Source organism: Ixodes scapularis, unplaced genomic scaffold (genome assembly GCF_016920785.2).
Source record: "Ixodes scapularis isolate PalLabHiFi unplaced genomic scaffold, ASM1692078v2 PGA_scaffold4__175_contigs__length_147842914, whole genome shotgun sequence".
NCBI lineage: Eukaryota > Metazoa > Arthropoda > Arachnida > Ixodida > Ixodidae > Ixodes > Ixodes scapularis.
The window spans coordinates 61,291,758-61,308,569 of NW_024609879.1; the positions used below are offsets into that span (position 1 = coordinate 61,291,758).

At 38.9% G+C, this 16,812-nt stretch overlaps 1 protein-coding gene across 1 annotated transcript in view; it reads right to left on the bottom strand.

The window, feature by feature from the left end:
• Nucleotides 1-16,812, bottom strand: part of LOC115324431 — a 125,035-nt gene that overhangs the window by 25,288 nt on the left and 82,935 nt on the right. The window contains exons 8-9 of the mRNA XM_040218950.1: nucleotides 10,725-10,833; nucleotides 4,233-4,382 (exon numbers count right to left, since the gene is read on the bottom strand). Of these exons, the coding sequence (XP_040074884.1) occupies nucleotides 4,233-4,382; nucleotides 10,725-10,833 (259 nt within the window). The remainder of the gene's footprint in view (nucleotides 1-4,232; nucleotides 4,383-10,724; nucleotides 10,834-16,812) is intronic.

Here is a 16,812-nt window from a genome sequence, read left to right on the forward strand (position 1 = left end):
TCTGCAATAAACAGTTGTTAAATAATAATTTCACCCATTATCTTGCATTCCCCAGTGCATTGTTAAATGTACGCCCCCATATTCGAATGACTGATCATATTTATGCTACTTCAATCCGAATATACTGTTTGTTCATGAATTCGTTTCTCAACCTAAGCGGCCGGTTCTTCATGACTTGTTTCATTTACGCTAGCGCGAATTTAGAAGGAAAAAAATATATTTTATTTATTAAACTTGTTTTTAAAAAATGTAGAAAAATATAGGAGACGCCTGAGCTGTACCTTTAAGATCGGAATGCTATAGCGTTATCCGGTCCCGTTCGCAAAGCCTCCTCACATAAACGCGTGCTCGTTTCTATACCGTGCAAGCGTGTGTGCGTGGCCTAGTCGGTAACGTCACGTGTAACGTGACGTCACACGGGGCTGTGATGTCATGAACCTATCGACCCGTTAATTTTGGCGTGAAAATTTCCGCTAAATTTGGCACAAGCATTTTCTGCTAAATTTTGCTTGAAAATGTTTCACTAAATTTGACAGGAATGTTTTTCCACCAAATTTCCCAGGTAAATCCCGTATTGCAGCGCACGCAGCCACCTGAGACGTCACGTAAGACACACGTGCCTGCGCGAGTTGCATTTTAAGATTGTTTAGTCCCACCGGCGCCGACGCCAACGCTAAAGCCGACACCAAATGTTTTGCGACACGAGCTCCTATACGCTAACGAGTTAAAAATGTGAAAAGCAGCAGAGGTTTTATTATCGACCTTTCGAGCTGAGCCTGTTCTGCCCGCAAGGGCAGGCTCTGCTCGAAACGGAGAAGGTAAAGCCTCTGCCGGTGCTCACAATTTTTTTTACGTGTGGTTCACCCCCGGTGAAGAATTGTTTAAGAACACTTTGTATTTTTCGGAAACTTAAACTCAGCACCCTCAAGTTCACAGGTCCCTAGATATTTATGAACACTTTATTTTGTTTGCGCAAGAAAAAAAAAAGCAATAACGATGCACTTTCTTCGATACACATTAAACACGGCGTAATACTCTTGAGATACAGTTTATAATTTAATCGGTCGCTATTTTAATTCACATATAGCGGTGTCTTTGGCTTCATTATTGCAAGGCTGGATAAACCGGAACAAAAAGATTGCTAAAATAAACAAAAAACCTCAGCAAAATAGCGATAGATCGGAGCACTATCTAAAACATAGTCCGCTGCTGTAAATACTCTCAAAATGATTTTATTAGCATTAATTGGGGCTGGGCGTCCATTAAAATTCTAACAAAATTAATCATCATCTGTTATTTAATTTATTTATCGATTGATCGGTCACGTTCATTTTCATGCGTACATTTGTTTAAGATAAGAATATTTTTTCTTTTGCTCAATATTTAAAACGGTGCAATCTAAAAATTCGATTTTGAATCAGCCTTAAAAGATTACCTTGAGTTATCCCTTTATACGGGTGTGCCTAACTTAATCTGCGGTGTAAAAGCATTTATTTTACTTTGATTTCGTGTTTCGAGTTTTCACGAATTAATCGATTAAATATAATCGCTATTAAAGCGTTATTTGGTTAATCCTTAGGTTAACAAATTGGTTGCCCGGATATTAAGCTGTTTTTATCACCTAAACATATATTTTACTATTTTAGCGTTGAAGGAATTCGTCAGGAACACCTCAAGTGTGTTTATGTTTAGGCCGCATCTTTTCTCTACGAAGAAATTTCTGAAGTCGGAAAACGATTTTTTCAGTTCTACCGAAACGATGGGCCCGACGCCATGCGCGCTATTTTGAGCTCTCGGGAATTGTGCCCATTGTATGTTAGGATTTTTTTTTTTTTTTGAGGGGGGGGGGGGGGAGAGGTGATATTTATTAGGTTTTGTTTTTGAGCTGGAAAGTGCTACCAGAACTCCAAGTTTTTTTTAACAGCCCTTATTTCTTGACGATACAAAATATTATCAATTGCTGAAATGCTATTGAGTTGAGGGCGTGTAACCTAAATGACTGGTTACTTATTAAGATATCTGGACAATAGAGACAATTGGGGCTATTTGTAATCCTTCGGAGATAATAAACGTAAATTTGGCGAAATTCGGGGCACTATAGTTTATGAAAACAGAATGGAAATTGCTTGGTATATATGTCTACTGATATATGACAATATTTTGGGGATTTTCGCAAAATCCCGACATTTCCCGACAGAAGTCTCAGACTTCATCATAACACAAAGCGCAGTCAAATGTCTGAGCACAATAACTGAGAGACATACTAAAAGTGTAAGGTCATACCGGACTCGCTGCACAACGGCCGGGCTTAACAGCGCCATTCCATACGGCCCTCGTATTTCCATATAGAAACAATGGGAGTTTTTCTACCGTTGGAGGGGGGGGGGGGTTGTCAGAACGCCACCCCTTCTAAAGCCCTTTGATGTGTTTGCTTTTGTCCTGCAAGTGGCGTCAAATTCACCGGTGCACGAGGCCGGCGTCTCCAGCGTCTATTGCAAGCAAATGACGGCGCAGCACTGATATGAGCGGCCCTTCGAAGCGAATGGCGGCGGAGGACCCGCTCATGGCACGTGTCTTGGGAGTTTCCACAACCATAGTGAGCGGTACTTGTAAGCGTGAACTTTATTAAGGAACTTGCCCTTCCGAGTACTGCCTAAAGCACCCTGAAGAACTCTTATCACCACCGTGGTTGAAACGGTATGCAAATGTACCCATAAGAAACCAGGTAGTTCGCTGATTTAAAAGCTTTTCGCTTACAAGAAATAGGCGCTTGCATCTAGAGATTTCTTTGTTTAGAAGGAAAATAAGTGTTCTGCGTAAGTCTTTGAAGACGGGCGGCGGCAATGTCTGTAGTTACAAGTAGTCTCAAAATTTCTTAAATTTGACCACGGAGCCAACAGGTAAATGTCGTCAGATTCTTGCTAGGACGTATAAGAACGCTGCAGGAGGGTTGAGGTAAAAGCGACTCCACCGAGCTCCGGTGTAAGAGAGGAACTACCCCTAAAGTGAAGGCCGCAAGAAAGCACATTTTTTCCTTCTAGCCCATCCATGGCTGCAGTTTATTGGATCCGTAATGACAGCCCACGCAAATGAAGATTATGAAGTATATAAGTTTGCTCTTGATAGATTTCTTGAGTAAACCTTTTGGCTCGTAGTTTCGGCTGCGCATTGACTTAAAGTAAAAAAAAAAAAAACTTTAGGTGACAAAAAAAAAAAAAAAAAAAAACTCATGAGTGGAGCTGTGCCTAAAAAAGACAGTCAGCGTTTTATGTAATTGAAAGCCTGTATCTAGGTCGGCCAGTTTAGTACAAGATTTTAATTTGAAAAATCAATTAGAACAATACGATTTACCGCTCGTGAATGCAATGTTTGAGCTAATAGCGAAAAAAAAAAACGCCGTTGCCTTTTTGTTACCAACTGTTTCCCGCAGTAGGCATCTACCTCTTTGTCTTCTGTTGTATTTCGTGCTTCTTGACATCATAGATATGTTCGTGCAATTATTACGCATTTTTCTGTGTAAAGGCCAAGTTTACCCGATTGTTCATTTTCTGGGGTAGATTTAAATGTATGATATAGTCCCATCATGCAAGCACAGGGCAATAATCAGGAAACCTAAGCATCGTTTAGCGCCTCATTCACACTAGAGAAATCGTACGATTAGAAGTATATCGCATTTAGTTCCTTTTCATGCCTCTGTCCTCTTGTTATTTCTGGGCTCGAAATCATGAGTGCCATTACTTCGCAGAAACGTTTATGTTATGTGATGTTTTCTTGTATTCGTTGCTTTAATAACGCAAGTTCCTGTTCCGATGTACTTTAACTCGGTCATTAAAGTTTCGAAACATGCGCAATGTTGTATAATATATTTTGTATAATTCATTAGATTCCGTTATGTAAGTGCTCCTACTGCACATGTCGCGCTACATGTTGTTTGTAACACACAAAAATTGCCACAGGTGTGGTTCCTTTCCCGACAAGTGTAAATTGGTCATATCGAAAATGACGAAAGAAACAAAAACTCAATCAGCGAAGGAAGATAACCTCTACCCTCTTGACATATTTTTGATTCCATCCCTGGTTTTAGACAAAACCACGCTCTTAAAAATTAGAATCCAGTAGACGGACGAAAACATCGTGCATAGGAATCGCACGTCCAGTGCGATTCCTAGCTCACACGAGTTATCCATAAATAAACAGTGAGTTAGTCAGAGCTTTTATAACAAACCGCTTACCTGTTGTCCTGGTACTTGTGGAGAAGATAGTCTTTTGTGCAGTTCGAAAGCATGGGAAGGGGGGTCTCTGAAGTGTCGAGGCTCACGATATATCCATCTTTGCCGAGACATTCTGGTGCTTGGTGACCCTCATCCCAGGGTGTGCCTAGACTGAATAAAAATTACATTTTTTTAAGAAAATTCAGCTCCACATCGATTTTATTAGCCGGAGAGGGAACTTGATTACTTTTGATAAAACAAATGTGCAAAGACTTTCGTGCCCTCAATTACTGCTGCCAATTGGCGTTTTGAATAAAGGGAGTTGTAGTTAGAATTACCATAAAAGTGCTTGTTCGTTTCGAACAAAAAGAAAAGTAACAAAAACATATAACAAATGTTCTAAATACCAATGTTTAGTACCGCCATCTTTGGAAACATTTTGCGAATCACCGATTTACTCTCCCAGAATCGCTTCCTTTCGTAGGAAAAAAAATTTCGAAAAATATTACAAACTGGATTGAACAAAACGCAAAACGCGAGACTCCGTGGTAAAGTTTTAGAAAATTCGTGTCAAATAGCCATGTGGTAGACTCAAAAACGCTTCGAAAATCATGTGTATATCTTTAAGTAAATTACTAATTTGCTGTAGACGGCTTATTTTTCTCGGGCTCAATATGCGCCATTTAGGTCAAAGCTGAACTTTTCGAAAAATTCGCTGGTTCTAATTTTCGCGGCGCAGTGGAATCTCAATGTGGATTCCAATGTGTTTACACTTTACCGGAATTGTTCGCGTCGCCTATTTTTCGCGAATTTTGGGCGATTCCAAAAATTCGCGAAAATGAGATTTTTGCAAAAATTAAGTTGTTTACAGTATTTTTTTTTTTACATTTTCGCTGTTCTTGTTTTAAGATAATCGAGACATCAAATCACTATTTCTGAAACTGGCAGCCCTTAAATTATTGATAATGATGAGCACACCTTTATGGTCACGTCATCTTGGTTCTACACGTCCTAAGTAATACGACTTTTTTTAGTTAACTTCCTTCTAAAACAATAACATTGTGCGGTAGCGTTACGAAACTGATAAATGGAGGTTTTCTAACTCATTTTCATCCAATTGGTGGCGAATCTAATCCAAGTGCCGTTCAATTTAATTCAAGCGCCTTTGAATTTATTCGCTGCACTACCCGATTTTATCCCGGGGTCAGTCAACTTAATCCACAATGTATACGTGCACACTCTTTTTTGTCTTCAGGGGTCGTGTTTCGACTACACGTTTGATAAATTAGAGTAATTGTTTATACATTTACGTTTTGTTGTAGAATACTGATATATTGATCTCCATTTCGATCACTTGGAGTTACTACTCGCACTTCACATGTGCATTACTCTATTGGCGACCTCGAGATAGTAGTGGCGCACTCAACATTACTTTAGCTGAATTGACGTTTTGTTTACTCTTTCTCATTGCTTCGACTAATTATTGATACAGTTAAGATGACACATGTAAAATTGCAATTTGTGATTACTCTGTTTATAACTTCTCGCTATTATTGACACCGCTGACTTTAAATCGCCTCCACATCAAATTACTTCACCCTATGAACAGCACAATTTACATAATAAAAGTTCAGTAATTATTTTATTACTCTCTGGAGTACTTCGAGGAATTATTGACAAAAATATAATTTCGCAGAATCTTATTTGACATTCTGATTATTTTTTGATGATATAGCTAGCTATCATTGAAACAAACAAGTTAATATACGAAAACGTTTCATTACTCACACGATTACTTTAAACTTATATTGACGAAGTCGACCTGCTATAAGTTCAGGTAAGACTTTAATTACTCCTTTGATTAACGAGGTGATTTAAATTAGCTAAATTATGTTAGTCGCTATTTTTTATTTCAATTTTATATATTAGCCACACAACTAAGTTTATATCTGCATTATTGACATCTTGATTACTTTGAGTAACGAGTGACATATTTGACTTTATCTATTGGTCTAATTTGCATAATCCTCGCTATCTTTCATATTTTGAACTTTTATACTACCAAGTGATTTATTCTCAGTTGATACCGTTTTGATCACTCTTTTGATTAGTACTTTTGCTTAGTACTGACCCAGTGGAGTTTGATTCTTTCTAATTGGAATAACGATTACTCTTGACATGGTGCTGTTTTTCTTGATTACCTCGAGTTATTATGCAACCAGTGGGTCTATTACTAGCTCAATTCACAATAATAATAATTATTTTGTAATTTGTGTTTGTTTTGACCCATATATTTCATTACTGCCTAAATGGCATTATGATGACTCTCGAATACTTTGAGGTAATATTTAACCAAATTATTCATTATGAGCTCAATTCATATAGGATCACTATTTTGATTCTTTTGAGCTACTATTGACCCAATGAATTCTATTTCGGTCTAACACACATTTTGGGGACCCTCTTGATTACTTCGCGTTACTATACCACCCCTTCATCTATTACGGCCTTAATTCACATTAATATTATTACTCTTTGGATTACATCGAGTTACTTTTGACCCAAATGACTTTAATACGACCTGCATTACAATTTGAGGACCCCTTTGAATGCTTTCAAGTAATAGAATACCCACTAATTTATTTTAAGCCTAGTTGAAAGTATGATTAGTATCTTTATTACTTTGAGTTACTATTAACCCAATCAACTTTAATTCGGCTCAAGTGACATTGTGATGACCGTTTTGATTACTGTGAGCTAATATTCAAACAAATGATTTACGATGGGCTCAATAGGCATTATGATTACTCTTTTGGTTAGTTGGAGTTTCTTTTGACACAATGGACTAATTCGGCATAATTTACATTTTGTTGAGTCTCCTGATTGCTTCAAGTTATGATATCACCAATTGACCTAATATGAGCTCAAATCACTATTATTTCGCTTTTGAATACTTCGGGTTACTTTTGACACAACGGAATATAATTCGGCCAACATGAAAATTTGATGGCTCTTTTGATTACTGATATATTTTAAGCCTAGTTGATGTTGTGAGCTTTTATTTGATTACTTTGGGTTAGTAATGACTCAAAGGACTTTAATTTGGCCGAATATACATCTTAATGACTAATTTAGTTACTATGAGTTGCACCACCAATTGATATGTTAGGCGCAAAATTTAGAGTAATATTACTTTTTCTATTACTTCCAGTTATTTTTGACCCGATGGACTCTTTTTAGAACTTTGATATAATATCGAACCAAATGATTTATTAGGAGGCTAGTAGACATTATGATACCTATTTTTATTACTTTTGAGTTACTATTTACCCAATCGAATTTAGTTCGGCATAATTGACATTTTGGTGATCCTCTTAATTACTTCGAGGCAGTATACCACCAATTGATTTATTATGAGCTCAAAGCGCTATAATATTACTTTTTTAATTGCTTCGAGTTACCTTTGACCCAATAAAATTTAATGCGACCTATAGATATTGAGATAACTTTTATAATTAGTTCGAGGTAACATTGAACCAATTGAATTATCACGAGCCTGATTGACATTATGGGTACTATATTCATTACTATTAACCCGATGGATTTTTAAAACACCTAATTAACACTTTGATGACTTGATTTTTTTTACTTAATATACTATCAATTGATCTGCTATTAGCTTAGTTCACATTAATATTATTTTAGTTATTTCTGATCTTTTTTGACACAATGAATTTTCATTCGGCCTAATTGACATCGTGATGAGTCTTTTTATTTCATTGAGCTGGTATTCAATCATATTGTTTTTTATTAGCTCATTTGCCATTAGGATTGCTCTTTTGGTCACAATGACCGATTACATTCTAATTCGGCCTAATTCACATTGAACTAACTTATTTGATTAGTTCGAGCTTATTGTCACTCATAAAACATAAATTGGCTGAGTACAAAATCAAAGTAATAAGAACTATCAAAACATGAATTAGGCCACATTAAAATGTATTGGTTCAAAGGTAACTTGAAGCAATCAAAAGAGTAATAGTGATGTGATGTGATTTGATTGATATCATAATAGGTCATTTAGTGATATAACAGCTCGAAGTAATAAAGAGAATCACCAAAATGTCACTTTGCCAAATGGGTGATTTCAGATAAGATCGACCAAAGGGTAGCTGGTCGACGTTTTTAAATCAGTTGATGTTTTTATATGCCATTGTCTAGTGTTCGTTATAAAAGAATCCTCACTTAGTTTTGACAAAAAAAAAAGTTTAGGGACTGGAAAAATCGCAAGGCATGAAGAGGTGGGCCGTGGCATTAACGCGAACTGATGGAGGGGGAGGTTTGAGAGGGAATACCTAAAATGATAACATTAGGAAAATTTTCGTACTTTTTAGACGAAAACTATTGGTGTAGGTTTCTTTTAATATGGAATACAAATATTTATTTAAATTGTATGTATTTTATAAACATTGCCGAACATGCCTACTCGAACGACAAATGGCGAAATTTGGAGGCCTGTATCTCATGAAATAATTTAATCATTTTCATAAAATTTGCAGGTAGTACTCTAATTACAGATGGATATTATTTAAAAATAAATGAGGTGTCTGAGTGATCGATAGTCGGGATATATATAAGCAAACATAAAAAAATATCAAATAACAAAAATTCTGATGCCAATATAAAAAAAAACACCTCCTTCGATTTTTTTTTAAAATTTGAGTACCCTGTCGTACTTTATTTCGGTATTCATTTCTATTAATACACGATGCATTATTTTATTGAGAAAGAACACACCACTCCCTAAAGTAGGGCCCTTTTTCAAAGCCTGCACTTAGGAGTGCCCTATACGAGAAGTGACTGTGTGTTCTAGTTTCAGGAAGCTAACACACATCTTTCATATATTTTATTGAGAGGAGGTCACTGACAACTAGAGCAATCGGTCACACACTAAAAGGAAGGAAGAATTATATACAGCATTTTACGTACAGCGGACAAAGAGGTATCATATTAGAGACTAGTGATTCGTGAAAAGATGATGCAGCGTGAAGTTTTACATTCCGGTATAATTTATATTAAAATTAAAGATACAAATTCACTTCCGTACACAAAAATAAAGATAGAATACTAAAATTGTTTAGGTTAGTTATGTATTTCCGGGGACAAACCACATCAGGTGAGCGGTGTCACCGCGCCGGACTGTAAAAGCTTCGATACTCTCGGTGCACGAATAAATCGTGGCAAGCCGAGATATTTGATCCTGCTCGAGGATAACGTTTCATGATTCTAATATGGAGATCAGATAAAGATTATATGCTTTGACCAAGCAAAATACTAAGTTAAATACGCCGCGAAGAAAACGGTGATAAATAGGAAGTCCCTGTGTTCAAAATGAGCAGTCCTTGTCATTTCTTTTTGAGCTAGCATGTATGGCAATTTTTAGAACAATAAAAAAATTATTATTATTTTACTTTATATTACAAACAAGCTGTACCCATAGTTCACATCTAAAAGGTATTAAAATTCTGCTAATGTTATCGTTTTAGTTGTTCACTCTCAAACATGCCACCTCCATCAGTGCGCGCTAATGCCAGCGTCCACCTCTTCACGCCTTACGATTTTTGCTATCCCTAAATATTTTTTCTGGTCAAAACTAAGCTTGGATTCGTTTATACCAGACACTAGACAATAGCATATAAAAACATCAGTTGATTTAAAAATGTAGACCAGCGACCCTTTGGTCAGTCTTATCTGAAATCACCCAAATAAGTCTATCAAGATGTCAATAACGCTGATATAAACTCAGATATATGACTAATATATCGGCGAACAATGAAAACGTGACCACTTACTTTATTGAGTTAATTTAAAGCCAACAGGGTGAATAGTATTAAGATTGATCAAGGAGTAATAAAAGTTTAACTGGTGTTATATAAGCTCGCGCCTGTTAACAGTAATTCAAGGTAATCAACTAAGTAGCAAAACGTTTGCTTCAAGAAAGTTGTTTCTGTGAATAATAGGTATATAACCGAAAAGTAATTACAATGTCACATGAGCTTCGACGGAGTTATATTTTTGTCAATAATTCCTCGAAGTTATCAAGAGAGCAATAAATTCGGAAATTTATCTAAAGCAAAGTTGTGTGTGCCACTAATATCTCGAGGTTACCAAAAAAGTATTCCATATGTCAATAGGTCGACTAGTAACTCCAAGTGATGAAAATAGTGAACACTATTACAGGAGTCCCCAACTAATTCTAATTGTTTAAACAATTACTCTAATAAATCAAAACCGTAAGCGAAAACCGACCGCTAAAAACAAAAATGTGCATGGATATATCGTGTATTAAATTGGTTGACCCCAGAATCAAACGGTAGCACTGAGAATAAATGAAATGGCGCTTGAATTAAATTGAATGGCACTTGGATTCAGTTGACTGCAACTTGGAATAAAATGAGCGGGAAAACCTGCAGCCAGCTATTTTGAGAAGCAGTGGGGTAGCCATGTACTTACAGGTGTGCGATCTGCGTAACTAGCGATTTAAGTCCATAAAAAGCACGACCCTTGTCTCGCACGATACCAACACGGAGATGCGTGCAGATTCCATCTTGGTATGAAATACCTGCAAGGGGTTTAACATTAGGCTTATCCTCATGTGCAGTGCATGAGAGTCTTTAAGCAACACTCACCATGCACAGTTAGCCGTTTACCGGGCATTAACAAGAGGTTGTGCTATAGAGATGTTACAGTGCAAAGCTGCTATATAATTGATAGTTTTCCGAGTAAAAAAATGAGATATTGTTTATTGCAGAATAGTTCAAGCAGCAAATACAACATAGTGTTTTGAGACGTTTAAAATCGTAACAGCTGCCATAGACGCATACAAAAAACTGAACGATACCAAAAGAATATGGCCCTTCTCATTAGTTGAAGCGTCTAGTTGGATGGTGTCTGTAAGAATCGCAATAGAAACTTAGAGTTTTCGCATTCTTAAACCAACACCCCCAATATTGACAGTATGTCATTGCTGTGAATTCCGTCGATAAGCTCAAAATTTATTTTAGAATATACGGTGCTACAATTTTCATTTGAAATGCATTTAAATTTAAATGAACTTACTGGCACTGTAGTGATGTGTAAAAGAGGAAGATATGGCGCATCACATGACGCGAGATGACTGATTGGCTAACAGTTGACATTGTTATGAAGCCAATAAAAATTGAACGATCCGGCCAATCGCTCGAGGACCCGCTCAGGTCACAACCAGAGCGAACGTGTCTGTTGCCTTCGTCCTGCGGAAGCAGATGTTTTCGGCGCGATCGCCGCACCGAAATTACCGGCCGTGTCCTGGAGCCCACACGGCAGCCGTGTGAGTCGGAGCCCACACATCCAGCGATATCCCGGCGAACCGACCTTGTGGTCACGGCACCTCATCTGGCCACACCCCGTAGAGTAGTCGGTCCGCGCGCGATCTTTTATTACTGCAGTATAGTCGCCATTTTGGTTCATACCATGAGCACTTCCTCCTTGAGTTTTTAATTCTCCGAGAGCTGACATAAATTCGCTGGTGACTGGTATATCTATAAATATGTTTCTGGTATACCAATATTTGACTATTCACATACCGGTAAAAGAACGTTCATGATCGTATGGCCACCATATGCGATGTCGGTGCTTTATGTTTTTTATTGTAATCAAATACTTGAGACGAACAATATAATTATAAGCGACCCGTGGAGGTGGACACGATTGATAAGTTGATTGCATACACAGTGCCAAAGACGCCTATATTGGGGAGAAACGCCTTGAGCACGATAATTCTCCATGGGGATCTTGACACGACCGGTTTAGAACGACCCTGTCGAAGCTTCGAATATTTAAATGAACCATCAGCACGGTTGCCCTGGCAACGGAGACCAATCAGACAATCATCGTGTGAGGGTTTGGGCGTTTGTATGTTAGTATATGTTTGCGACCGGCCAGCATGCAGGGAAGGCAATGGCGCTACTTCCTCAGGATTCAGTGACTCTAAGTGCACTAGTGGGATGAATGTAGAGACTTCTTCGCATAACCTTATACCAGTGCGCAACTGATGTACCGTCGACACGTTCTACCCTTGAACCTCAATGGGTATGGGTGAAAATGCTTTGAGACGGACGTCGTGCGTGAGTTAGTTCCGAGTGTTTATTTTTGCCGAGTTTCAATGTTACAAAATATACAATCATCTGACTAATAGTACGTCATTGCCAGCTGCACAGGCAATTTTAACAGGCAAAATAATAGTCGCGGAAAGCGTGCGATGAGCACAAGAAGCTGCAGACCTTCAGCGCGTGTTGCTGAAATGTTTCTGAACTTCACATGTTCCTCAAGCATTCTTATTTATAAAGTCAGTCGAATTCCAGCGTGAACCGCGAGGGCTTTCTATCAGACTGATCGTCACCTTCATACTCACGACTACTTCGTCCAAGAAACTTGCACCGATTCCAACACGGTGTTGGTGCTTGGATTAGTTATCACTGAAATGTATGCTATTACTCCATATCACGTGAAGGGTATGAAAACGTCTACATGCCTCCACTCAAGATAAAGCTATCAAACTACGGGAATTTAACGGCATCGACTATACGAAACTGCTCATAAATTCCTTCGTTAAGGAAGCTCAATCAAAACACTCCACCGTCTTCGTCATCATACATTCGAGTAGGCAAGGTGATGGCCTGTAATTAGCCAGCTAGATTCATCCGGCCCAGTTCCAACCATACCCACCATAGCCAAGTCTTGCCAAGTTCCCCCATTGCCTACCCAGATAGCCGTGCTCCCATACCCAGCGGGTATTTAAAGTCATAAACCGCTAGACGGTGCTGTCGGCGCCTCATTTCTTAAGGTAGTTATGCCCTTAAAAAAAGTATGTATTCCGGAACGCCACTGAGCAAACATTTTTTGTTCTTGCGGTGTAATTTCTATGATATTATTATTCCTAAACTTGTCTTGTTTGACAGTAATGTCTCTTATCCGATGACAATGCACCCACCAAGATGCAGGACCAGAACCAGGCGGACCGTTTCAGTCGTGCACAAGTCACCAAGCTGAGTTTAGAGATTTCTGTCTGTACTTGGACCCCTTCGCGTCCCTTCTTCAGGGAATGTTATCGTTATTCTTGTCAGCTTGCTTACACCTTTGCTTTAATTGTATAATCCTCATAACCTTTAAATTCAGGCTGTTCACCATTGGTGGCGCTAGGCTGGTGGCAGCTGTTAAAACATGTTTGTTCTACTGACGTCCAGCTCCTGATTAGCTCAGTTGGTAGCGCGCTCCACTAGATACGGAGAGGTGCCTGATTCGATAATAGTATGAGGCCCATTTTTCAGTTACGCACTCCTCAACTATCTTTTTTAGGGGATTTGTGTCTTTCCTTTGTCCCCCCTTTTTCCCCCTCTACAAAGAATATTATCGTTTTTCTTGTCGAGCGCGCTGGCACTTTTGCAATAGTTCCATCATCAGCATAACCTTAAAATGCAGGCGTTCACCCTTCTTTTGTATTTGACTGGTGGCGTCGGTGAAAACCTGTTTGCTCTACTGGCGTCTAGTCTAACTCCTGGTTAGTTCAGGTGATGAAGCGGCCAATGGATGTAGAGGCGTCCTTCTTTCGATACCAGGGCAAGGCCGATTTTTTAAGTCACGCACCATTCATGTAGTTTCGTTTGGATATCTATGTCTGTCCTTTGTGCCTCTTAATCCCCTTCCCCAGGGATTATTATTCCGCTGTCTCTATCCCTTGCCTACAGACATCACCATGAAATTCGAAGGAAAAGAGGGGGGAGGGGTATTGGGAAGATCCGGGTTTAGATACAATCTTGAAATTTAAAGCGAGTATGGGCGGGTCAGGTGCCTTGAATATTAGAAGCTTTTCCGAGACCTTTCCAAGTTTTTTTGTGAAGGAATCAGTCACCTCGAAACGACTCACTAAGGCTCTCTTTTCCCAGTCCACAACAATTTGCGCGCGTGCGTAGTGGCGCCAGCGAATATTTTGGTGCTAATGCGTTCGATCAAAACACCTTACAAAAATTTAATCTTCACGAGCATTCCCGTAGTGGCTTGACGCATCGCTGTGATGACTGCTATAGCCGAACCCCAACACAGTCTGGAAGTCAGTCCGTGTCCTGTGATTCTTCAACGCGAGTGCGCGCTGGTAAACATTTGTGGCATATAACTGGCTCCAGAGCACGTGACTGCTTTGGCTGCTAGCTGAAGAGATAAGAGCTGCTTGTTTTTTTTAATTTATTTTCAATCAAATATTTTTTTGAGCGGAGAGAAACTACCGCGTATTTCACTGGTTACAAATCTCAGGAATTTATTTAAAGCGGTATTTGCCCCAATTACAAAAATTGTTCTACCACACATTTAGGACGCCATAGCCTTTCTCCGATTGCCATCCTTAGCCATTCATAGAGAGCCAACTACAGCGAAGTTTTTAGTCGCGCTCGTCACCAATAAAATTGTAAAACTTACAAAAAGCACCAGTTTAGCTTGTGATAATACCAGTCCACCGGCTAACGATTGTCATTGCAGCGAGCAAGAGGAGCGTACTCATAAGCACAAATATTTAGAATGGCTAATGTGAATTGGCGTATGCATATTTTATACATCGGGAAGCCCATAAAACTAGAGGCACATTCGCGCGGCCTGATCCCTAGCCACATTTCTACTTGAGCTAATAGATCAAACCATTACTAGGTCAAGCCATGCGCATTTCTGCCGGCGACTATGACACCATTGCTTGATGGCTATATTACTCTGTAAGGAAACGTCGTCTGGCCCTTCTTTGTACTTTAGAAACGTTGTCCCGTGTAGATGAGAGTCAATTAGTAGGCTACGCTTCAGAGAGAGGACATAGCAGCCATTTTTGAAATTAAAATAACTATCGCCAGTTATCTCGAACTTCATTCGGCGTCGGAGGAAAGGGCTTTTCGTCCTGGAGAAATCGTAAAGCAATGCACAAAGGCTGAAGACGATATTCTTGAGCTCCCTGAAACAGTATATGAAGTTCAGGAAGTCACATTCTTAAGTCGTAACGATCGCTAATCGTACCCACTCTCCACTCAGCACCAAAATGGTGGCGTCCACAGAAAATTTGGAGAATTATGTGGCACCACTCGGACTGTAACTTTAAAGTGGCACTTGCGTGGATATAATAAATATCCCGGCTTTGAAGTTTGCTTGGTTCTTAATTGTATTTACACTTTCTGACCCACAGGCGGGGAGGTCAATATGTAGGGGCGCATTGATAATTTTTTTTACAACATACAAAAATGGTCTATGGATATATATAAACTATCCTATAAATAGCTATCACCGCCTATGCCACTCTATAACTTGTCATAATAACCTATTTTACAACCTATGCAAGCTATGAAAGTATTATGGCACTTAGGCTAAAAACTTGTAACCCTAAAATTTTTTTTATCCGATTTAAGAAAGCTGTATTTTTACAAAGCTATGCGGTGAGAAAGTGATCTACTTCTTGCGCAAGAGTTAAGGTGATGTCAGTACGAAGCCGATCTCTGACTGGCTATCATTGAAAGGATAGTGGGTCGACCTGATTGCTAGATGTTTTAAGGTCTACCCACGATTTTTTTTAATCAGCCGATGAAACCTCGGCGTTTTGACATCCTCGCCACGAAAGCCAAAACAACAGACGAACTTGCGCTCCTCTTAGCCATGCAAACATTCAATTCGTTATACCAGGCTGTGGGGAGTATACACTGGCGGCCATAGCTGTGTGTGCGGCTGCTGAGCGCGTACTGAGGGAGAGCTTCAGCAATTCTTCTGCAACGTGCATTCAAACCATCACTATTGCCGGGTATTAGCAGGCTAATAATGTGAGGTCGTTCCGAGCATGCGCTCTAAATATCCCGCTCAAATATGGCGTCCAGTGAATACCCCACCCCCTATAGGGAGTTTTCATCTGATGTTAATCTACCTTTTTGTTGTTTCTTTTTGTTGTTGAAACGTTTTTTTTATTTTTTTTTATTTTGCGCCACGCCTGGCTTCCGAAGCCAGCGGGACCAAACATATAAGCTTCTATGCACCACGCATTCGAGGTTGCCATGGGAACCCGTACGAAAATGTCAGATATCGCCCTGATATATTTTGTACATGGCAATATATGATTGTATAAGGATTCAAATATGGCCATATACCACCCTATATGAAAGAAAATACTGGGATGTATCGCCATATTAGTGGGCAAAAACTGCCAAATATCGCAATACGTGCATGCAAATACAGCCATATGTCGCTGTAAAAAAGTTAAAATACTGCTTATATAGTTTGTTCACGACATATATAGGTCAAATATATCCCCTGATAATGACATTAGGGCCTGCTTTGGTCGTGCAAGCAAAACTTTATATGTACTTGCGAAGACACTAGTTGATTTATCTATATTGAATGAGTCGCATGGAAATGGTTAACTATTGTTAACATCCTTAAAGTGAAGTGATTCCAGGTATTTGGACCAATTAATCGGTTGCTCATTTTGAAGATTTAAAGACAAATGAAATTTTATGGTATGTGAAACAATATGACGAAGTGCATTAGT